Source organism: Anolis carolinensis, chromosome 1, assembly GCF_035594765.1.
Source record: "Anolis carolinensis isolate JA03-04 chromosome 1, rAnoCar3.1.pri, whole genome shotgun sequence".
NCBI lineage: Eukaryota > Metazoa > Chordata > Lepidosauria > Squamata > Dactyloidae > Anolis > Anolis carolinensis.
Window position 1 is genome coordinate 45,350,869 of NC_085841.1, and position 24,153 is coordinate 45,375,021.

Genomic DNA, 24,153 nt, shown 5'->3' on the forward strand with positions numbered 1-24,153 from the left:
ATCCCCAAAGGCCTAACATTGCAAAGAGTGAAATAGCCAAAACTGTTCACACCTAAAACTCTTAACATTTGCTTTCAGGCCCTTGTTAATTTTGATTGTCCTAAGGTATATTTCTAAATACCCAAGTGAAATTTTACATTACGACAATGTTAAGATATTTGGGGTCTGAAGGAAAAAAAATAATGCAAGTGGGGCAGAATCCTTATCTGAGGATGTAATACCTTTATCCTTCACCCCACAAGATAAACTCTTGCAAACATTTAGCAGCACAGACAGTACTTGCATAACACAATTAGAACACAAAAGCAGACTGAGCGATGCCCACAGTGGCATTTAAGTCACTTTATGGCAAGATCCCATGCCACCCTGCTTTGGCTACTAAGGTGGCTATCTTTTGGTAACTCCACTATTATTAAATGGCTAATATAATTTGTGGTAAGAATATGGTCCCCACTGAAGCCACCCATCATTGTTGTACACAGTGGTTCCTATGTGCAGTGAAACCCAATCATCTCCTGTGCTCTCTGTCACAGTTTTGGCAGGCTGTGACTTAGCAGAAACTTTAACCAGTAATTTCAAACTCATGTTTTCAGTTTAATTTTTGACCTCATCCTTAAATTATAGTTTTATGTAATCATATTATTTAATTTTGTAGTTTATTTCAGTAATTGATAATTGATCTGAGTTGTACAGATATACAAAATTTTTAAAGTACTAACCTTCCTACAAACATATATAATATTCCCAAAGAGCATAAATTATAACTATACAAAGACACAATTTATATATGCATGCTCAGTTATCAAGTTACATGGAAACAAGTGATAAGGGGGAAAGTAAGGAAACGAAGCCTTTATTATTCTAATTATCTTGAGTCACTTCATTCTTACTTCTACTTGAGATAAGTCTCTGTAACCTGTGAAAGTTTGCATCATAAAGTGATGTTATCTTTCACTTTTTATACAGTAGATTTGGAATGATTTGAAAAGAAAAAGATCCTAAAAAGCTGATCCCTTGCACTAGACGGTTTTATTTTTTAAAAAATGCATCTGTCTAAAAGACGGGCTAATATTCCAGCTATTTTGGATGTGGCAGTGCATCCATTCATATTAACAACTCTAGAAGGAGCTAAAATGCTAAAATTAGTAAGGGGAGGATTTTGATGTGCTGATTTGTTAAAGAGTCTTATAAAAATTGTCTGCTCTGAAAACTCAAGTGTTAATTTGGGGCAGGTGCTTTGACAAAGAGCAGGGAGCTGTCCACTGGGATCCTAGAACTGATGGTGCTGAATTCAGCAACAGTCCTAAAGTTTAAAAACCTGGAGTTCATCTCCAATGGGTTAATTGACTGAAGCTTTCATTGTGGAGCCAAGCCAATTCAAGATTGGAGTAGTGCCACTGCAAACACATACTTTCTTGGAACACCTCTTTTATCCCACAATAGACCACCTTCACACTCTTGGTAGGTGAAAAGTCCAAGTAAAACAGGGGAACTGTACTCCAGAATATAGATAGAATGTAGTTTCAAGAGGAAGACAAACCAAGTAGAATAAAAATGGATAAAAAACAATCAAATGAACCAAGCCAACAAGACCCTGTACCCCAAGAGGTCCAAGCATCTCAGTGGCCTTTACACACTAAATAGCGATGATTTTACTTGAACTGTCATGACAAAATCCTAAGGAAATCTGGGATTGACAGTTTATGTGTGTATATGTTCAAGTCAGCTTTCAACATATAATGATATTATGAACTGTATAGGATTTTCTTGAGCAAATGTAGTTTCTTTTCTCTGGAACACAGTCTACAGAACCCTGTATGCCAGTGGTTCTCAACTGGGGGTCCCCAAATGTTTTTGGTCTATAACTCCCAGAAAGAAATCCCAGCCAGTTTACCAGCTGTTCGAATTTATGGGAGATGAAGGCCAAAAACATCTGGGGACCCCAGGCTGAGAACCACTGCTGTATGTATTGGTGGCCTGAACCTGCTTTGCTTCCAAGATCAGACATGTTCTAGTATCTTCAGAGTATTTGGCTATAGAGAGAGGTATTCAGAATTCTCAGCCAGAAAGCTCTAATGCTTCACCAAACCCTGTGAGTCTATAGGACGTTGTCATGGCAGTTAGAGCAGAAAAATAGTACTAGAATGGCGTAGTGTGAAAGAGCCCAGGAGTCCTGCTAAATACTTCAAACAGCCAAGGAAGCAATGAAGTGATTAACAGACTAGACAAAGTCATTCTAAGTCATCCATGACAAGAAAATCCACTGGAGAGACTGAATCTTCATATTGTCAGACTTCACCTAATTCCATGATTTAATCCAGACCTTGCTGTTCCCCCTTATACTGTGTAGTCTGTAAATTAACAGTGTCTCATTTCTGTTTAGTTCCACATGCACAAAGCATAAAGATTTATACAAAGAAGCCAAAAGACCAGTTTTAACAATAGTAACATTTCTACTCACAACTTCAAATCTCTTTGCAAGTTCCAAATCATCTTCATTTCTGACCATCTCAAAGAAATCTAAGTGCCTGGAAGAAAGAGATAAATAAATCTATACTTATAATCCGTCCCTTGATCACAGTGGTGCAAGCTGAACAGGAGGGGGAAAACTATATTTACAGTGGAGTGAAAAGATTAAAAAAAACTTGAAGTTATCACTTTATATTAGAATTTAACTTCTGCGACTATAGCCTTCTCACAATATGAATATTCTAAATGTTTTTGGACTTTAATACAATATAGATAATATTGTTGAAGGCTTTCATGGCCAAAATCACTGGGTTGTTGTGTGCTTTCCGGGCTGTATGGCCATGTTCCAGAATCATTCTCTCCTGACATTTCACCCAACCTCTGAAGATGCCTGCCATAGATGTGGGCAAAATGTCAGGAGAGAATGCTTCTGGAACATGGCCATACAGCCCGGAAAACACACAACAACCCAACACAGATAATGTATTGCAAGAGTAGAATTATCATGTCAGCTAGAATTGGAACCTCCTCAGAAAACATCAGAATGGACAACAGATGATAAATTAAGGAAGGTAATCTAAAAGAAGAAATGGCCAGGTTAGTGCTCTTCAGTTATTCTGGAAACAAAGATGTTTGACCCCATCTATCTTAGCTGTAGTCATAAATAGTGACAAATCCTATGTAAAATCATACTACATATTTTTACATTAATATTGAAATCTGAAGTATATACAGAAAGTCTTTACTTTCTGTAAACCAAAATATTCGGAAGGCATCAGGTTGCCTTCCCAGCAGTAAGGGTTTGTTGGGATTGCATGCAGTAACATAAAACAGCCAAGACATGCAAAGAAGAACTCATGCATCTTCAATATGTTGACCTTCACTCACATTTATGTAACATATTGCTACACTATCACAGCAGTGTAGGCTCTGCTAGCCATAAAACCAAGATAGTGTTTTAGCTGTTACACACATGGATTACCTCAGGTAGAAATTACATTTCTTCAAACATGTCAAAATTTGTTAATGTGTTCCAAGCACAACCATAGGAATATACCTATCTCTAAATATTGGTGCACAGATGTCTCACTTTATTTGTATTACACAAGCAGAATATAGCTTACCTGTCCAGAGTTGCATTTTCATGTCCTCTGAGTTTATCAATTACAGGTTGGATTCCCAACATTAGAAATTCATATCGTAGGTGCAATCGAAATTCCAAATTATCCTGAGAGAAAGAAAAAAATATATGAAAATCTCCAGCACCTCTAATTAACTATCAGGGTACTGGTGGGCCAAGCTCATATTTTAATGAAATGTAATATAGGACAACTATTGCTATTATTAACATTGATAGATCAGCTATCTATGCCAAAATTGCTGGAATTAAGGGCAAAAACAGATCAGAATGTTTATGGCAAACAGTTAAGTGACTATGCTGAGAACAGATAATTGTGGACCTTGAGATACTAGCCTTCACTGGAGATGGTGAGAGATGCAATCTAGCCTAAGTTGCCGTGTATCTGTTAGTAGGATAGAGTATATTCAGTAACTACAAAGTGTACTACAGTTTGTGATTTCTGTCAGTGTATGTGGAGGAGGAAGAACTAGCACAAATGAACCCAACCACAAAGAAACTCACCTCACCAGTCCCTGCATTCAAAACAGCATTAATAAAGGACATGATGGCCGTTTTGAGATTCACTTCATCTCTATATTGCCCCATGCTTCGGTCTAGTTCATTGAGTAATGACTGTAAAGCAAAAGGAGTGAGAAAGTAATGCATGCTATCATCATAATATTGTCACTTCTCTATAAGCTCCTGCCCTGCAATACATACAAAGAAAATATCAGCTACAATGCTGAGGCCAAAATTAACAGTGGTGAGAAGAAAGGTTTGTGAACAAAGGAAGGTGATTTCTGCTTGACTATACAACAGATACTTTCTCTGCATTATATTTATATATTAAAAGCAATACAGTATCTTCTTTTCACACTCTGCTGTCAAAGGAGATTAATCTAAAATGAGAACAAAACACTCTTTGAATCCCAAATAAGGCTACATCGATTGGCATAATGTTATCTCTGACAGAAGTCAATAAATCATTGTTAAGATTATCCACAATATAATGCTAAACTGCAGTGAGCTATAAATGGAAATTAAAGGAGGTGAATGTCACATCAACACTAAATCAAAGCTAAATCAAAGCCAGCAATTTCAACTGATCTGATATTGGAAGAACAGACTTCTCACTCATACTTCATGCCCTTAAAGATTATACACATGAGGTGTCAGACTTTGTTGTTCAACATTCAGTGAACCAGATGAGAAAACTGGCAGCTAGGACAGGGTAGCCAATAACTTAGATGAGGAAAAACAAACAAAAACCCTCCACTTTCTTTCTTTTTTGTTTTTTTACTCTGCACTATTTACCATTATTTAACATAGTTAAATTGAGACCATTTCTAACATAAATTCTGAAAATGATGTGTGTACTATGGTTTTATTTGACTATCATCTCCATGAAGACATGTATAAATTCACACACACACTACTGTTGCACTTATGTGCACTGATAAAAACAATTACAAATCAGGATAGACGGCAACTTGATATATCCAGTAATTACAAAAATAGCCTTTTTTGGTTGAAGGTTTATCATCTGACACAAATCAGTAATGTAGCACTGGCAAAAAGAGACAAAGGAACCAAATAAAATGAAAAATACAGCAAAATAGAACAGGGCTTCTTAAACTGTTTCCAGACACAACTCCTATCCACCTAATAATCTTTTATGTGATGTCAGGTATATAGGTATATCAAATAAGTATACAAATAAAACATTTACTTATAATAAACCAGCATTTGCAAGCTTGCTAAGCTGGCCGATTTTCCTTTTTGTGGAGTAAAGTTGAAGCATTTTCTGCAAAGTCCACCGTAAACACTGCATGATGCCACTAGCAGATTTGCGTAAAAGCGGGGTGATCAGAAACTTTTTATAGCTGCCAATTTTTTTGTGACCCCAGCACTGAGCTAAGGGAACCTCGTTGGGAGTAGGGAGCCACAGTTTAAGAAGCAGTGAAAGAGAACAACATTCTAAAATGAAACTCCAAACAATGGTACCTCTCTATGGACTTCATCGCATGATAAATTTCGGGTCCTAGGACGCTTTTGCCACAGTAGAACCATAGAGTCCCATGCTGCCCATCAAATGACACACTCCGTGGCCCAGCTGGGCCACATGCATCCTACAGCACTGCATGGGCAACACAGGAGTTTTCCCATGCTCTGTTAGGAACAACGGGGCTAGTGCGGGGGGAACTTGTGTGGTGCCCTTCCCCACATGTGATGGGGAAATGTCATTGCTGCTGAGTCAGGGCACCAGATGTCAGGATTGCCCTGCTGCCTCACCGATTCGTTACACAAGCTGGCAAATTGGCACAGGGGACATCAGCAATATGATGAGATCCTAGCTCATTTCAAATCCTCAAATTTAGGGGGAAATTAAAGAAAACTCCAGAAGCCTCCCTGGCACTAGAGGCTAGAAGCATCCAGTGTATCTGACAAATTATGTTCTCTGTGGTGAGCCATAAAGGCAGGCCACAATAAGATAAACCATTCTCTCAATATGTTTGCTGAATGGCACTAGGCTAGTTCGTTTTAAATTCTGCTTTAATATACAGTGTCAAGCTGTTCTCAATACATTTATCACACTTGAAACATGCTACATTTCACTTCCATGCTACAGCAGGTTTTCATCTCTAACTCCATTCCAAGAACTGTGAATGTTCCTTCTATATTCCTCAGACAACCAAGAACAAGTGTGAGCTTTGTGTTCACTGCCATCTGAAACTACCTCAGACCCAGGTTACTTGGTCCTCAACCAAATTCAATATTTTCTCATTTGCTACAACCATTTCTTCAAGCTGTCATTCCCTTCTCCCCCCTTTTTAAACTACTTCAAAACACTGCTATTCAAATAAAAGTGTCTGATTCAGCAAGATGGAGGAACAGCAAGAAAGAAAGATTCCAAAGGTCAATTCTGTTCCTGTTAAATTTTTCACTATTTTGAAAAGCATGCTAATACAAAAGACACCTGTCACTCTGAAAATATCTAAGCATGAAGAGAAGGACTCAAATGTTCACTGTTATACTTATTGTTTTCTTGAAATTACTGGAAAACATTGATAGTCTTATATCAATTCATCACAACTACAGAAGGAAAATAACATGGACATTATCCTTGTAAAATGTATATGAACAGAGAAAAATTACAAATATGGATGTTAACACAAGTAATATGTAGCATGTGATGTCACTAAGATGCACCATATTCTATAGCAATTACAGTTTGTGATACTCTTTTTAAAAGCCTTATTAAGTCAGGATGGGCATAGGTACTCATCTCCAGATGTTTTGAACCTTAACTCCTACACTCCTTCCCTCACCAGTAACCCTGTGTATGGATTATAAGTGAAAAACATCGGAAGGCTATATGTGTCCAGACCCACGCTAAATGTTAATATTATGTAATACAACATAATATATTACTAGTAAACAGGATCATAGGGTAGCTTGGTCCTAGAATGCATATCCTTGCAACTGAAATTTAGAGAGTTGATTTCTGGTAAGCAGTGGAATTAATTGCGTTCCATTCCTCATGGATTTCATGTCCCTTTATTTTAATTTTCATTCAACTATTCAGGAATAGTACTTAGTCCAGGGTACTATGGAACAGTGGCAACTCCAGATTTCTGAGGGATGCAGGGCAACCCGCGTTCTTTGTTAAGGAGTCCTCTTTCTCAGCACCATGATGACCAATGTCACTCGCTAGACTACGGACCAGTACTAGGCACATTACAATTACTACACATGACTTATGGAACATACAAAATGATGACCAGGCCGCCAACATTTTGGTACCAGCAAGGAAAGGGGCAAAACTTTAGAAACCTGTGATAAACTGTTGGAAAAAAGTCATTGCTCATGAAGAAATTAGGTTGAAATGCCACCCACATTTCCCTAACATCCCCTCAAAGGAATTTTGAAAGAACATTTGCACACAGCTGTAGTCATTGGCTCGTTCTGCAGAATCCCATATTTTAAAAGCAACTTAGTAAAAGTGTCAGATGTACAATGCAATTAAGCTTCATGATATTCTCCTTTTCCTGACGTGCATATATAAGAACAGAAGTGGAAAGGGCTACTTTGGGAATTATAGCCATTATAACCCCTTATGAAGTCATGCCGGCTGGGAGGATTCTTAGTGTTACAGTCCAAAATATAGTCAATTTCTCAACTATTTATAAGACCATACTTCTGAATTATGTTGTGGGGCATGGATTTAAAATCTCAATTTTAAAAGTGTAATCTTATCTAGTAAAAAAAAAAGAGTACCTGATAAATTTTCTGCACTCTTCTGAATTTGGGATGGGTCATCTTGCTGGGAAACTTACAGTACTTTAGACTTACACTCTGACAATAATGATAAAGATAGGAACCTTCAGAAAGACAAGTATCAGCCCAGACTTGCATTGAATCCTCACATCTGTTATGCTTAAATTCAGCATTTCTGATGACAACAGTGAAAGACAGAAAGAAATGTTGGAGGCATCCAAGTTACTCTGGATGAGTTTAACTTTAATGTCTTGGAAGGAACATTGTGGAAACGACAATTCTGGCATTTTAACAAAGACATTTGGACACAAACATCAGAAAAGAAAACTGAAACAGGAGCATGTCTTTACTGTTCTTAAGAAAACAGGGAGGCAAACATTCATCTTAAATTTTCCATTATACAAAAACATTCTGACAGGGATGAAATAATACATTGGTTCCCCTGAGCCTCATAAAAGCTTCTGCAGAAAATTAACAGCAGCATATCAAAAACCTGGTTGTATATGCTACCAACTGTGCTACTTATTGTTGCCTGCTTTCAAGATTTTCTGACTTATGGCAACTCCAAGGTAAACCTCCCATAGGTTTCTCTTGGGAAAATTTCTTCAGAAGGGGTCTGTATTTACCTTCCTCTGAGACTGAGATAATGTGACTTGTGGGTTTTCATGGCCAAGCAGGCATTCAAACTTTGAACTCCAAAGTTGTAGTCCAACACTCAAACCAGAACACCATGAGGCTCTCTGTGCTAGTCTATACTGATTAAAAAATTCTCCATTTCCCAAGTTACTTTCACTCAGATTTTTATACTTTCAAAGCACATCACGCAATGATGTAGGAGAAAAGTACTGTACTTGAGTTAGGTTATGCTTCCAGCATAGGGATTTATTCATTATAGCAATCCAGTCCAATTGGGACAAAGGGATTACAATCTAATTGAATGTTCCTAGAGTTAAGCATTATCAAAAATCCCTGACAAGGAGACGAGGTCATCCTGAGCAATCTTCATTCCAAAACAAAGGCAAGCTTTAGATACATTCCCTTATAATCACAAGGAAACAATTTACATTTTTAAAATTTATATTTCTCCCACCTACCCATACTGTAAACACAACCATGTCCATAAACTCCTCATTAAGACATTGGAATTCTAGTGCCTGCCTCTATTATGTATTCTAATTTCAAAACATTCTTGTTCTGCTAATGCATCAGCTGAACATTTATTTATAAAATATATGGAATGTGGCTTATATTTGATAACAAATTTTGTCAAAATGCAGTGTGCATTAGAAGTATCACAGAATTTTTTTATTTCTCACTGGCAAATTTTGAGTGAAATTTCATGCAGGTTTCACTAAGAATAATAATTACAAAATATATGATATTCAATCTTCCCTGTCCAATTATGCCTAATGTTGCTCTCATTCCTGAAATTCAAAGCATCCCAGGAATTCTCTCTCTAAGGCACAGAGACCACACATATGCAGCTGAAATAATACTTAATTCATGCACATTGCATGAAACATAGGAGACCTTGTCATATTCTGCCTACAAATGTTCATACAAGCTGCCACAAAACAACCAGAAAAGTTATATTACTAACAAAACATATGACTCAAATTTGCAAAGGATCATTTAGTGTAGTGGTTCTCAACCTGGGGTCCCCAGATGTTTTCGGCCTACAACTCCCAGAAATCCCAGCCAGTTTACCAGCTATTAGAATTTCTGGGAGTTGAAGGCCAAACCCATCTGGGGACCCCAGGTTGAGAACCACTGATTTAGTGATTGCTTATATTGAATTTGATATAATCATTTAATATTTCTTGTCTTGTGCTTCCTGCTTTTGTATGTGTGCATGTGTATACACATATACTGCACACAAACTTTCTTTTTCTGATACTAAATGCTACTTCTGTCATCTTTACAACATGCTTCCTTTCAAGAATTTCTTCTCAGAGAAGCATAATCTATAAGGGTTTCAAAGTTAAAAGTATCATAATAAATAGATTTCAGAAGTTTACAGAAAAACTGACAAAATCACACTAGATTCTTTGCTTTTAGTAACTGGATATTTATGATAGCACAATAAAGGACAGGATGAGATATTTAAAAGTATCATTTCTATTTTCAATTATTCTGATGTAATTCTTGATTAAGGTACTGATTTAAAACACACTGAGGTGTAAATTCTGTGGTTAGTTTTAAATCCACTGAACCACAGTGTTTAATCATTATTCAACACTAAATGGGACTAACCAATAGTCTTGGGTTCTGAAGAAGCTGAAGTTACTATCAATGACACTCACAATCCCACTTCCTCATAAATACGATTTCTTTCTCTCTTGAAATGGCTAAAATGAGCTAATCAAGCAAGGCCTTCACTTGGATTTGTCACTGAACATCTTGGTAGAGCACAGTGGGAACCATAGTATTGAATCTTTGTTTTCACAATCCAACTTGTCAGAAATCCCAGCACATTTTACAATGCCATAAATAAATAGGTCAGAATATAATCCTGCCTGCAATGATTACTTGGATAAGGACATACAGTCTTACGGCTATACATATGAAACTACATTTAATATAATCTGTTCAGGTTTTATTTGTTACTCTGTTAAGCAAGCAAACTTGTTTGATAATATATGCTTAGAATGGCATATAACTTCTTGCCACTGAATAGCCACAGTGACTGAAATTTAGGACTCTAGAACCTATGTTTTAGTGATAATCTATTTTGCTAGAGATTGTTGCAAGGTTGTGTAAGGTGAATAACTCTTTGTTACTTATGAACCCAAAAGTTTATGTAATCCAAAACACAAAAATGTGTTTCTAATGATATGCAATTCAGTGTCAGACAGAGAAGGATTAACCTGAAATCAAATCTAATCAAATGATCAGCTTGCATTCTATATTTGCAAGATTGGGTGTTCTTGCATACTGGGAAAATTCCAAGGAAATTGTAAATCATGCAGGTTAACTATTTTCCTAAATAGGGAAAAAACTGATGAACCCAGTTGGTTCTTCAAGCCTTGAATTCAGTCTGTGACACCCAAATGTCAGACATATAATGGGATGGCATTACTCACTGAAAAAGACAGTAATGCTTCCTAAAGTTGAGAACAGCAGGAAAAGAAGAAGACTGATGTACAAGTATCTTGTACATCAGATGTTGAAGCTGGTGTGATGGCTTATTACAACACCACCACTAGAACTCTCAAATTTAATATGATAAATTATTTAGATGAAATTCTGCCTCCAAATGAAATTATCCACACATCAGAATTAATTCCAACAAACAAGATGACTTCAGGCAGCCTTTGTTTCCCCCTTGCTGACCAATTGCCTTGCTAGAGATGCCTCCACAAACACTTCCTGTTGTTCAAATCCATGCTTTAAAGTCCTATTTTGTGAAGAATTGCTTAAATCATTGTCCATATTGAATTTAAGTTAAAAAATGCATAACTGAAGCTATCCATGTTCCTCTTCCTTTACCCCATTTTAGGTTATAAACTATGCTTTGGGTAAAACTGCCTTTTGTTTGGTTTCTCTAAGACAGTGGTTCCCAACCTTTTTTTGATCCGGGACTACTTTGACCAGTGACCACTCTCCAACATTAGTACCAAAAGGGTAACAAATCAGTTTTTGGTTAACCTTAGATTTGGTTTGGTTATTTGGTATGCTGATTCAGAAAACTGCATTGGATAGACCACATCAACTCTAGTTTCTGATACAGAACAGATGCCATCCAGTAATCGCCCTCTGCTTGCCCACAGAAAACCATATTTAATAATCTAGAGCTGATGTGGTTTATCCAATTCAATAGTCAGCTCTGCAGAAAGGAGTGGAAATAAAATTAATAAAATGAATAAAATAAATAAAATAATAATAATAAAATAATAAAATGAAATAAATAAATAAAGAAGAAGGAGGTTTGCAGACCTTGCTGGGCCACTGCTGGACCACAGGTTGAGAACCACTGCTCTCAGAAGTACCAATTAAGTTAATTATCTGAGAAATACCAATTAATGAGCTATAGTTATTGCTAGACCTATTTGTAGTAACAACACTAAGAATAAGTACATGAACTAATGGAAATATTAACAGTATATGAAATAGCCCTTTGCTGTAACAAAATTGTAGGGTACAATTATACAATGATACAAACAGTTGAAACATGATATGCCTAAAATACCTGTATAGTAGTAAAGTTTAGTTCATCTGGTTTACCTATGATTTTACACTCTACTTGGGTTTTTCTGGTTTTAAAATATGTATACTAATATATTTACACAAGTGAAAGCACAGTACAGAATGTGTGAAACAATGCAGGTATGTCTCACTTCAGTTGACTATTGTTCATTCTGTCTCATAAAACAAAGAAAATAAAAGAAATGAGAACCCATTCTAAAAGGAATGTAGCTTAGGAACTGTTTGCATATGATGATGATTTTACCTGGAATCTTGTCCTCTCTGCTGCATAGACTTGGTAGTGAAGCATGGCCTGCAGAACTTTTTTGTGACCTCCTGGCACTAAGCAAACAGCTCCAAGGATTTCCAGTACAGCAATCTTGGTTTTGATGTTCTCAGTCCGTAAACTCTGAGAGATTATATTGATGCTTTCTGGGTGGGCCAGGACATGTGCCCGTCCCTGGGAGTTGTTCATCAGAGCCTTGATGCACCCTATAACGGATGTGTGTATGCGGCTCTCTGAGGTCTCATAGTCCATACTTTTCAGAAAATTCAGCAAGCAGGTCAGACCATCCAGCTCAATGAATCTTGTGACAAACCTGAATAGAGAGAGAGGTAGAAATTAAGACCAGGGCATCTTATTTAGGAGGCCTCAGGTCAATGGGACAAATAAGTGTTTTCCATACTACAGTACTTCTAAAAGAAGCTTAGGGGAACCTTAAGGAACCATGTGTGTGACCGGACATTGTTGCAGGGATTTTATCAATGCAGCCCACAAGTAGTCCACATACACATCTTCTGATAGAAGCAAGTGAACATGAGTCCAACATCATATTTTCCAGCTACAATTGTATGAAATGGTCCCCAAAGTATACAACACAATTACTACATGAATAAATTCAAGGGGTGCTTTATGTTCTATTCCCACTGGTAGCAATTCTGGTTATTTTGCCTTTCTCATAGGATCTGGATTTCTCCAATATTTTTTCATGTATGGTATATTTGAATAATGTTCCTATGGGCCAATAACTAACCATTATAACACAGTGGGGCTATAAGGTAGCCTTATATTGACCCATAACAGAAATATCATATGCAAATTGAAAACCAGACAAGGGCTATTTTATTATTTCTTTGTTGAGATGAAAATTACATGAATTTCCAGCATACTTTGTGTCATGGAACCAAGTCCCAGGGCTGGATTTCCAAGCCCTGGACTTGGAGTCATAACATAAATAACCCTGAAAGCACCTGGCGGGAGAAGATAGAATGAGCCTGGGAACTCAGGGTTGAAAGTATAAACAATTATAATTGGTATAGTGTGTGGGAATAGTAGAAATGTGATACAAAGGGTGGGGTTTGATGATGATATTTGCGTATGGTGTTACGTTGCATCAGAGGTGATAAAAATGAGTGTATGTAAACATTAGGTCATTCTCGACTTTTCCAAAGTCATGTATTCTTCAATAAAGATTGGATCTGAGAGCAGCTATCTCTGATCTGCGTTCAGACTGGTCCTTTGAAGTGAGCCTGACATTTAAGTCGAGAATCCCGTTCTCACCCTCCTGCGAATTCGCAGTGAAGTGATAATGAGTGGAGAAGGAGATCAAAGCCCTAATGGAGCAGAGAGGCCTTTGCCAGGGGCCCGGCCGTTGGGGGAAGAGACGCTGCAAGCCATAGCTTCCTCTACGGGGTACCCCAAGCCGAACGGCGTGACCCAGAGGATTCCCAGAGGAGGAAGAGGCGTTTCGGCGGCGGCAGAAACCAGTTGGGGATCTGGAGGAAGCATGCCGGAGACCGTGGCCCTGCGGTTATCCATCCTGGAAACGAATCTATCCAGGCTGTCAGAAACCGTGGGGAGGTTGGTGCCACTATTGGAAGAGAATCTCCAGAAGGAGCCCACCCGATATGGCGCCGAGACAGAGCCACGTAAGGAAAAAGATTGGAGCCAGAGGGGCCAGCGCGCCTCAACGCAGAGCCCCGTGGCGGCGAGGAGCGAGGGGGATGAAGAATACTGGCAGGAACTGGAGTTCCGAGACAGAATGGCGCGTGAAGTGGAGCGCCAGCAAGCTCTGGGAACTCTGAGGCCGCCAACTCCAACAGAACTTCCAACCCAACTTCCAACCCCCCGAATGGGCGTCGGGGTGGAAAGACCACTGAGGCCAGGGATCGGGTCCAGTGGATTAGCGGACGAAGGCGGAGAGGAGCCGGAGATCCAGGAAGAGGAGGAGGATGTGCCGTACGACGAGGGAAGGCGAGGTGCGGGGGCTACAGCGAGGCCCGCATTCGGATGGGTAGAAGGGCCGACAGCAGCGGCAGAATTTCGGGAGCCGCGCAGAACGACCGCCGGAGTGGGGCCGTTCAAAGGGGCCGTCCAAGGAAACCCGATGCAACCCTTCCCCATGCCTCCCAGACAGCAGCAACGGGCCGCAGAATGGATGCAAAGGAGGGAAGATCTCAAACTGGAATACGGAGGGGAATCATCTGAACTGAACTTTTTCCTCATTAGCGTCAGAGGATATATAGAAGACAATGCACACACATTCCCCTCCGAAGCAAGCATGGTTCGGGCCATCGGCAACACACTAAAGAGAGGAGCGGCCAGCTGGTATGTGCAACTACATGCCAGACGCGACCCGTGCCTGAGGTCAGTGCCCCGCTTCCTCGCCGCACTGGAAAACCGGTTCAGAGACCGGCTAGAGCAATTGAGGGCTCGAGACCAGCTTAAAGGAATAAAGCAGAGGGACAAAACGGTGCCCGAGTACGCAGAGGAATTCCTCCATCTCGCGGAAAAGGTACCAGAGTGGTCTGAAGTGACCAAAGTGGAGATATTCAAAGAGGGACTACGCCCCGAGGTTTTTAGTTGGGCGGCGCATAGAGACGACCCAGAAACACTCCAGGGCTGGATACAACTAGCGGGGCGCGTCGAATCCACCCTGGCCCAGGTGAAGCGTTTCAGGGGCGGCGGCGGCCAGCAAAGACCGGCGGCGAGAGGTCGAGGAGAAACGAGGAAGCAGGAAAGGCCCGGAGGGAGGCCGGGGATCCCCTTCAAAGGAGATGACAACAAACCCAAGCCGGGATGCTTTGTATGTGGGAAGACGGGCCATCGAGCAGCGGAATGTTGGGCCCGGAAGGGGGAGCCGCCAAAACCCTCAAAGTCCAAGCCAGCAGCCGGGAGGCGAGCGGAGGAGGAGGTGCGAGCCCCAGAATCTCCGGAAAGGCTGGTGAGTCGAGACAAACGCATGCTAGTAGTGCCAATCTGCCTATCGGGGCTAGAGAATCGGGCCACCTGCAGGGCATTCGTGGATTGCGGTTGTTCTAGGAACATTATAACTCCGGAACTAGCAGGAGCACTGAAATGCCAGCAGACATTACTTGACTCCCCAATTGCATTTTCGCAGCTAGATGGATCAGTTGCTGCTGGGGAAGTGTCTACAAAGGAAATACGAGGGGTCCCATGTAAAATAGGCAAATGGGAAGGAAGAATATCCTTTGTGATAGCCCCTATTGCCACATACCACGTAATACTAGGGATCCCATGGCTCGAACAGGCAAATCCTGAAGTAGATTGGAGAGGAAAGAGCCTAGCATTTAAAGAACAACAGACGCAATGGGAGATAAGCAAAATAGCAGGAGAGGAGGACGAGGGAGATGAAGCAGGTGAAATAGACCCACAGCTATTGCCACCGGAATACAGAGACTTTGTGGATGTTTTCAATCAGAAAGAGGCAAGTAAATTACCTCCCAAGAGGAATATAGAAGTAGAAATTGAAATAACCCCAGGAGCAAACTTACCAAAACCAAAAGTGTATCCCATGTCTGTTCAGGAGAAGGAGGAATTGAGGAAATATATTGATAAGAACCTGGCGCGAGGCTTTATTAAGCCATCCAATTCTCCTCTCGGAGCCTCAGTGTTATTTAGGAGAAAGAAAGACAACTCCCTAAGATTGTGCATTGACTATAGAAATTTAAATGCAATTACTAAGGACAATAAATACCCTATGCCTTTAGTAAAGGATTTAATTACCGTATTGAAGAAAGGGAGCATATTTACTAAACTTGATTTAATTGAAGCATATCATAAATTAAGAATCAAACCTGAGGATACTTGGAAAACTGCATTTTCCTGCGCATTCGGCCATTTTGAATATAAAATTTTGCCATTTGGATTAAAAAATGGCGGCAGTTGCTTTATGCAGCTTATAAATGAAATACTGCACCCATTGTTGTACCGAGGGGTATTCATATTTCTTGATGATATCTTGATCGTGAGTGAAGATAAAGAAAAGCACGTGGAATTGGTCCGGGAAGTTTTGCAGAGACTAAGGGAAGCAAAGCTGTACGCAAAACTGTCCAAATGTGAATTTAATAAAACTCAAATTGACTTTCTGGGGTATCGGATATCTCCAGAAGGGTTAGCTATGGACCCGTCTAAAGTATCAGACGTAAAAGAATGGGGAGTACCTCAAACAAGGAGGCAATTGCAATCATTTCTGGGGTTTGCAAATTTTTATAGATCCTTCATAAAAGGCTTCGCGCAAATAACCGCACCCCTTACTGAACTTTTAAAAACAAAAGGGAAAGGGGAGACAGCAAAAGTGAAAGCTCCTGGCGCCAAACTGAGTTGGACGCCAGAATGCCAAAAGGCATTTGAAACCCTAAAAGGATGCTTCACAGAAGAACCCATCCTAAAACACCCCGATATCAGGAGCCCTTTCATAATCCATTGCGATGCTTCAGACTGTGCATACGGGGCAGTACTATTGCAAAAGGATCAAAATGGGAACTTAAAACCTTGTGGATATTTGTCCCGGAAGTTCAGTGAAACTGAAAAATGTTGGCCCATATGGGAAAAAGAGGCATTAGCCATATTAAAAGCCTTAGAATGCTGGCGACACTTCCTCGAAGGGAGCGGAATCCCATTTGAAATTTGGTCTGACCATAAGAACCTCCAGTATTTAAAATCTCCTCGAAAATTGTCCCCCAAACAAATTAGATGGGCACAATACTTCAGCAGATTCGATTTCCAATTAAAGTTTTTCCAAGGGAAGCAGAATGTCTTGGCAGATGCTCTTTCACGCATGCCTCAACACGAAGGCATGACCACAGCAAAAGAGGGAAAAATATTCTCTGATAAACAATGGGGCTTAGCTGTCAGGACAAGAGCGCAAACCCAAAAAGAGAACACTGCTATTATTGAACTCGACGGGGAAAATAGTTGGGGAAAAGAACTGAAACAGTCTTATGAAGGAGATCAGTGGATCGCATCCAACGCAGAAAAGGGGGAGCAGAAGGGGGGATTTTGGTTTGTGAACAAGAAATTGTATATCCCAGCCATATTAAGGATTAAGATTTTGCATCGTTTTCACAATAACCAGAGCGCTGGTCATACAGGAATTACAAAAACAACAAAGGCAATAGCAAAACATTGTTGGTGGCCAGGAATGAGGAAGGACATAAAGAATCATGTTGTTCAATGTGATGATTGTGCCAGAAATAAATCGAGAGGAGGGAAGCCAATGGGATTATTACAAACAGTAGCGGAACCTACCAGACCTTGGGAATGTGTAGCTATGGACTTTGTGGGGGAACTGCCGGTTAGCAAAGGACATCGTTATATTTGGACAGTATTAGACCTGTTTTCTAAACAGGCCCACTTTATAGCACTGACGAAATTACCATCGGCAGAGAAACTAGCTGAATTATACATAAACCATATTTACAAACTTCATGGATGTCCCAGTAGAGTGGTCAGTGACAGAGGGGTTCAATTCACAGCAAAATTTTGGGAAAAATTCTTGGAAATGCTAGGAGCAGAAAGGAGTCTAAGTTCTGCTTTTCACCCCATGACAAACGGGGCAGTAGAACGTACTCAACAGACGCTTGGGCAGTTCCTTCGAATGTACTCTAACATGAGACAAAATGACTGGTCTAGGTGGCTGGCTTTTGCGGAACTAGCTTTTAATTCGACTATACATTCAGCAACAAATAAAACTCCCTTTGAAGTAGTTTACGGGTATGAAATACAGCCTCTGCCCCAGTTGCCAAGATGGACAGAGAATGAAGAAACAGGGGCAGGGAAATGGAAAACTCAAATGCTAGAATGCTGGAGTCAAGTGACTGCATCCTTAAAGGAAGCACACAAAAAGTATAAAACGTTCGCAGACAGAAAAAGGGTGGAAGGCGATAAATTGGGGAAAGGAGATCTAGTGTGGTTAAGTACCCAAAACATCAAATTGGGGCTACCTTCGAGAAAATTGGGCCCCAAATATATTGGACCATTCAGAATACAGGGTGTTATCAATGAAGTAACTTTCCAGTTGGCATTGCCAAAAAGTTTAGGGAAAATACACCCAGTATTCCATCGCAGCTTACTGAAAAAGTATATGGGGACTTTGGACAAAATGGACACATAGAGTTTATTGTTTGATTTATTTCAGGATTGTGATGAAAGAAGAACCGAAGAGGAGGACGAAGAAAAAGAGGGCGCCATGTCATGGAACCAAGTCCCAGGGCTGGATTTCCAAGCCCTGGACTTGGAGTCATAACATAAATAACCCTGAAAGCACCTGGCGGGAGAAGATAGAATGAGCCTGGGAACTCAGGGTTGAAAGTATAAACAATTATAATTGGTATAGTGTGTGGGAATAGTAGAAATGTGATACAAAGGGTGGGGTTTGATGATGATATTTGCGTATGGTGTTACGTTGCATCAGAGGTGATAAAAATGAGTGTATGTAAACATTAGGTCATTCTCGACTTTTCCAAAGTCATGTATTCTTCAATAAAGATTGGATTTGAGAGCAGCTATCTCTGATCTGCGTTCAGACTGGTCCTTTGAAGTGAGCCTGACACTTTGTGTATTATTTCTGTTTTTTACTAGCAGGAAATGTAGGTTAAATGCTCTGCTGTGCTTGAAATAAATATTTCAGAAGACCATCTCACCAACCATTTGTGAATAATGCATTTCCTACAGTTATGTGTATTAAAATCTATAACATTGGTTTTGGCCAAATTATAGTTTTCCAACTTGTATTTATTTTTGAACAGTGCATTCCCCATGGGACCAAAGCTACAGAGATTTCTGGATCTTGTCTTTCTGATCTTAGTACTATAAAGGGGATATGGTGCCTCTTTCCTCCTGTCATGCCCTCTGGACCTGCTGCGGAAGATATAGTAGGAAGTGTGCTGTCCCCCTCCATCTCTCCTGATGTGCCTGATTGGAAAGACGTAGTTGAAGAACACAGGTCATACAAGCAGTTCTCTGTCTGTGTGCTCTTCTGAAGAGCCTGTTGCTAATAACAAGCTAGGTCAGCCCAGGAAAGTCACCCTACTGTAGAACCACAGAATCCTAGAGCTAGAAGAATTCACATTGGCCATCCAATCCAATCCCCCACCATACAGGACTAAAGCACTCTTGTAAGATGATCATTCAATTTCTTTTGAAAGCTTCCCCAAAAAAGGAGACTCCATCACACTCTGAGGCAACAGAGACACTGTCAAAAAGCTCTTACCATCAAGAAGTTCTTCCTAATGCTTAGGTGGAATCCCTTTTCCTGTACTCTCAAATCATTGCTTAGTCCCTAGTATATAGAGCAGCAAAAAACCAAGCATGCTCCATCTTCCATAAGACATCCTTTTAAACATTTAAACATGACCATCATGTCACCTCTTAACCTTCTCTCCTCCAGGCTAAACATACCCAGCTACCTAAGTTGCTCCTCACAGTAAATTGATATCCACCAGGTTTGTGTTTTATCTTAGAAAGCATTCATTATTTCAGTACTATGCTTACAGTAGTGTACAGCCCTCAGTGTAACTGTATGCTGTAAGCTCATAGATGGAAAATGCACAAGTTATTTATTACTACTAACTCCACAACCTAGCAAAAGGCATGGGTTAAACCATAGTGATAAATGTGTGCCTGGTAACAATCAAAGTCTGATAACCCTTAAGGACTCATAGGACACAAGGTTTAACACTTTTGGAAATTCAACAGCACTCTTACTTTAGAGCAAAACCAGTGAAATCAATGTGCTGATCATAAGCAACTTAAATTCCACTAATTTCAGTGGGTTTACTCTAAGCAAAAATAACAACTGAGTTAACATTTATTATTGTGCTAAATAAAATGGATAACTGAGTTCAGAAGGATAGAGATCGTAAAATCAACAGACTCTGGCAGTTGTGTTGTGTCTTGTTGTAGTCATGAGATTTGGCAGCATTAAATCATGAAGCTCCCAACATCCCATTGTTTTGGCCTGCCTCCTTAACATTAGATATAAATAATGCTATTTATAAGCTTTGCTTTTACTCCCATATTATATAAACAAAACATAATACAAAGACTAAATGTGAGATATGTACTCTTGGTTCCAAAAAAAGAAATGTAAGAGCCAATATAGAACATAAACCAGATTTAGTGACTGGCTTATAATCTCTCTCTCCTTTTCCCTCTCAGTAACTTAGTATTTTTATCCAATTGGTTTTTTCCAGAACCCAGGACAAATCAAGACCTTACAGAGTAACAGGAGGTTCACAATGAGGTTTGGTATCTGTCCAGGTTTGAACTGGTCTGCACATGCAAGCCTTTGGAGTAAACACACAATGCCACAAAATGGTTACACAGAAATGCACCAAATGACAATGATATGCTAATCCCTCCTGGAAATGATAGGATTCCTTTCCAACTTTACTGATATAAGCAACAAGATAAATGCTGTTGTTTTAAAAAGTGGTCTTCCATTTCTGCTATTGTATTTCTCATCTCCAGAAAAGGCAGGTACTACATGTGGGGAATGAAATGCAGCTTTTACATGTAAGTACATTTTCATTTTCACACTCAGTTGCTGGTCTATAAGGGTGTTTATATTTAGATGAAAAATGGAAACACACAAACGGTCATGGTTCAGTGCCCGATTCCTTGCAGTGTCTGGCAGGGTTGCCACTATGTCATTTGTGGAAAAGGAATAGGAAATGTGTGACCCTTCAGGTCAACTATGACCATTGGTAATGATTGCTAGATCAGATGGAGAGTGGGGGTGTCACACATTCCTTAACCCATGTGGTGACTAGTCTATATCATCCAAACAGTGTGCTATCATGGATGCTGTAACGTAACTATGACAAATTCAAATGAAACAAAACAAATTGGATTTTCTTGTGGCATACAATCAGGCCAGTACATTGACCCATCACTCTGTTTCTCTGCTGCTGTTTGAACCCCTGTTCAATAGAATGAAGTATAGTTCTCTTTTTTTAAGTAGATAAGAAATGTAAGACCTTTTAGAGGACACATCACTTGTCTATGTGCACATATCTACTATTGAATGTTCCTTCGTTGTTATTTTTTAAAATAAACGAATTAAGGATAATCAAGAGGACTTTGGTCTGAGTATTGGTCTATTATTACTTAATATTATTTTTATCCCACCTTTCTCCCAGTATAAGGACCCAATATAGAAGGTTCCCAACCTTTGGGCCTCCAGCTGTTTTGGACTTCAACTCCCAGAAAGACCAGCAAGCTTATCAGCTGTTAGGAACTGTGGGAGCTGAAGTCCAAAACACCTGGAGGGCCAAAGGTTGGGGACCACTGCAATATAGGGACTAGAACTCAGGGAAACCACAGCTGGAGTCCTCTTTTGAATGTAGAAACCCACTGGATGACCTTGAGCAAGTTTCAGTCACACAAGGAACTGGCAAAACTCCTCTGAACAAAGCTTGTCAAGGAAACCCTATAACACAGTTTTTGTTAAAAGAATACAAGAACAAAAGAACAATCCTGTTTACTGTGCACAGAGAACAGTATTTGTGAAGAACCAAGCCTTTTCATTAGATTTGTTTTAAACATATAGGTCTAATTAATGTTTCTACCGGAAATGTTTGAATTATTATAAATGCTACCAGACAAATCAAAGCCAAATTAAATCATAAATTGCCTGTCCTTAAAAATATTATGAAATATTTCTGAGTAACAGGAAAAGTAACTTACTAGCTAGATGCTTTTCCATTTTTATATAAAGCTATTTAAATGTTAAATTTAAATTTTGCTCCTCCTTAGACTCCCACTCCCAACTAGTATTCTGCCTTTTCCACAACCAACAAGAGAAGCAATACAGCCTTTCCAAATTTTTGTAGCCTGAATTTTTTATAGTTACTAGTGTTTATAGTTAGAATGCATAAGGAAGATTTCACAGTCATTGCCTTCATTTCATTGCAGATTTGTCCCTAAACAAAATGATTGGGCCAGGCTGTTACGGTTAAATTTTGCCTAATAGTTTATTAGCGAGGGTAACCTCATGTGGGGCAAGGGACCTTTTTGGTGCAAGAAATCATACTGCCATAGAAAGCTTTCTGAAAATTTCCCCAAAAATTTCTAGCTTTTTATTCTCAGGCATTTTAATGTGTTTTTCTTTTTCTTTCTTTCTTTTTTCATTGGAATGGAAGTTGAGAAATAGCTTAACTATCCATTTTGCCCATTTTAGTTGTTTGTCCACTTGTCCAATTAAAGGGCTACATGGGGTTCAGGGAATCATGTACAAGTTGGGTGAAGTACATATGCAGTCAACAAACTACCATTTTCCGTCCCATTCCCAGTGAAAGCATGCTTCAGCAGCTAAAGCTGTGTGCTGGACACATACTGAAAGACACACACAACAGGTCTGCTCAAGGGTTATTTTCATCCCTTTTGAACAGTGTCTTTTGGCCTACAACCCCCAGAAATCCCAGCCAGTTTACCCTCTGTTAGGATTTCTGGGAGTTGAAGGCCAAAACATCTGGGGGTCCACAGGTTGAGAACCATTGCTTTTGAAGAACAAATTTAAAAACAGCACAAATTTTGGCTTCTCGCACATTACATGAATATGAAGGAATAGCAATTGAACTAAGCAGCTGGATACTGTCTCCCCTTGACCACCCAAAGTTTCTCTACAAAGAATGGTTGTAAGATGGAGAGTTGTCAGGATGTAGTAGGTAGGTTGCTATCAAATCAGTATGCCCAGCCTTGATTTCTATGGGCCTCTGGTGAGAAGGTTATCTCCATTTATACCCTAGGTACACCCTAGTTGACACTTTCCCTCAGAAAATAAGTGAATAAGTACTTAGTAGTGACTGGAGACCATTCAGAAACAGAGGGACAAATGTAGAGAACTATCTGAGAATTTAGTGAGTTCAAAATTCAAAGGAGTCAAAAGAGGAAGCAAGGTTCAAACTGTTGGTGTCCCATGTTGGTTCTAAACCTGAGAGTGTTTTTCCCCCTGTGTATTCTCCATACCAGTTCCTGCTCCATATATTGATTGATACCTGCATCCTTACTCACTCCCCATTTACCATAAGTCTTAGATCTTGGAAAAGTGTGGTCTTGGAAACAGAACAGATTCTGCAGATGTGCTTGATTTGCTATAATTAGTCCAAGCACAAAATTTAGGTTTCCCTAATGCAATGTTTGGCTTTCTTTTCGGCCTTCCATCCACCTTTTTTTTTTGGCAGTGTATGCTCAAGCCAAATCATAATAAAGTCAGCAAGCTACATAAACTCCATACAAAGTTGGCAATCATTATTCAAGGATTTATAGGTGAGTATACAGTTATAAATATATTCAAGTTTTGAGCAGACAATGTTTGAACATGAGCATCTAGAGATTGCCATTGGAACCTCAGATTCTGCCTGCTGTGTGTCTTTATGGTTTCAGACTGCTGTTATTATTAAAATTCTGATGAAGAGACAACAGCAAAATTTTTGCTTCAGTACCAATACAGTATTTTGAAGAGCTCCAGTTGCTCATGAAAGACAAAGCTATGGGCTGCTGTAGTGCAGCCTTTCTTTTAAAGAAGGGACTGGCTTATTTATCAGGCATTGGCACATGGCCCATTTGGCAACTTGCAAACAAAGTCACTAGAAATTAGTTGAGACGTGAGTACTTAACTCCATTTTTGGCTTTGCTGTGGTTTAGAAAATAGTCCAAAAGGCTGCAGCCAACATTTTTAAAAGCTAAGACTTTATGTGACAATTTGTGGATGTTGGTGCTGATAATTATTACAGTTGTTATAAACAGAGAAAATAGATGCCTCTTGTCAGAGCTTGTTTGCAGAAAAACCTACCCA

At 39.6% G+C, this 24,153-nt stretch overlaps 2 protein-coding genes across 5 annotated transcripts in view; one reads left to right on the top strand and one right to left on the bottom strand.

The window, feature by feature from the left end:
- The window catches only part of daam2 (dishevelled associated activator of morphogenesis 2), a 328,775-nt gene that overhangs the window by 154,438 nt on the left and 150,184 nt on the right, over positions 1-24,153 (bottom strand). For all 4 annotated transcript variants that reach the window (XM_062973532.1, XM_062973528.1, XM_062973529.1 and 1 more), the window contains exons 6-9: positions 12,318-12,651; positions 4,112-4,222; positions 3,594-3,697; positions 2,462-2,528 (exon numbers count right to left, since the gene is read on the bottom strand). In XM_062973532.1, the coding sequence (XP_062829602.1) occupies positions 2,462-2,528; positions 3,594-3,697; positions 4,112-4,222; positions 12,318-12,651 (616 nt within the window). The remainder of the gene's footprint in view (positions 1-2,461; positions 2,529-3,593; positions 3,698-4,111; positions 4,223-12,317; positions 12,652-24,153) is intronic.
- On the top strand, positions 14,418-18,900 carry LOC134297045 (uncharacterized). Its single transcript, XM_062973547.1, has 2 exons — positions 14,418-15,276; positions 18,493-18,900. The coding sequence occupies exons 1-2, from the start codon at positions 14,440-14,442 to the stop codon at positions 18,598-18,600; spliced, it is 945 nt and encodes a 314-aa protein (XP_062829617.1). The 5' UTR covers positions 14,418-14,439; the 3' UTR covers positions 18,601-18,900.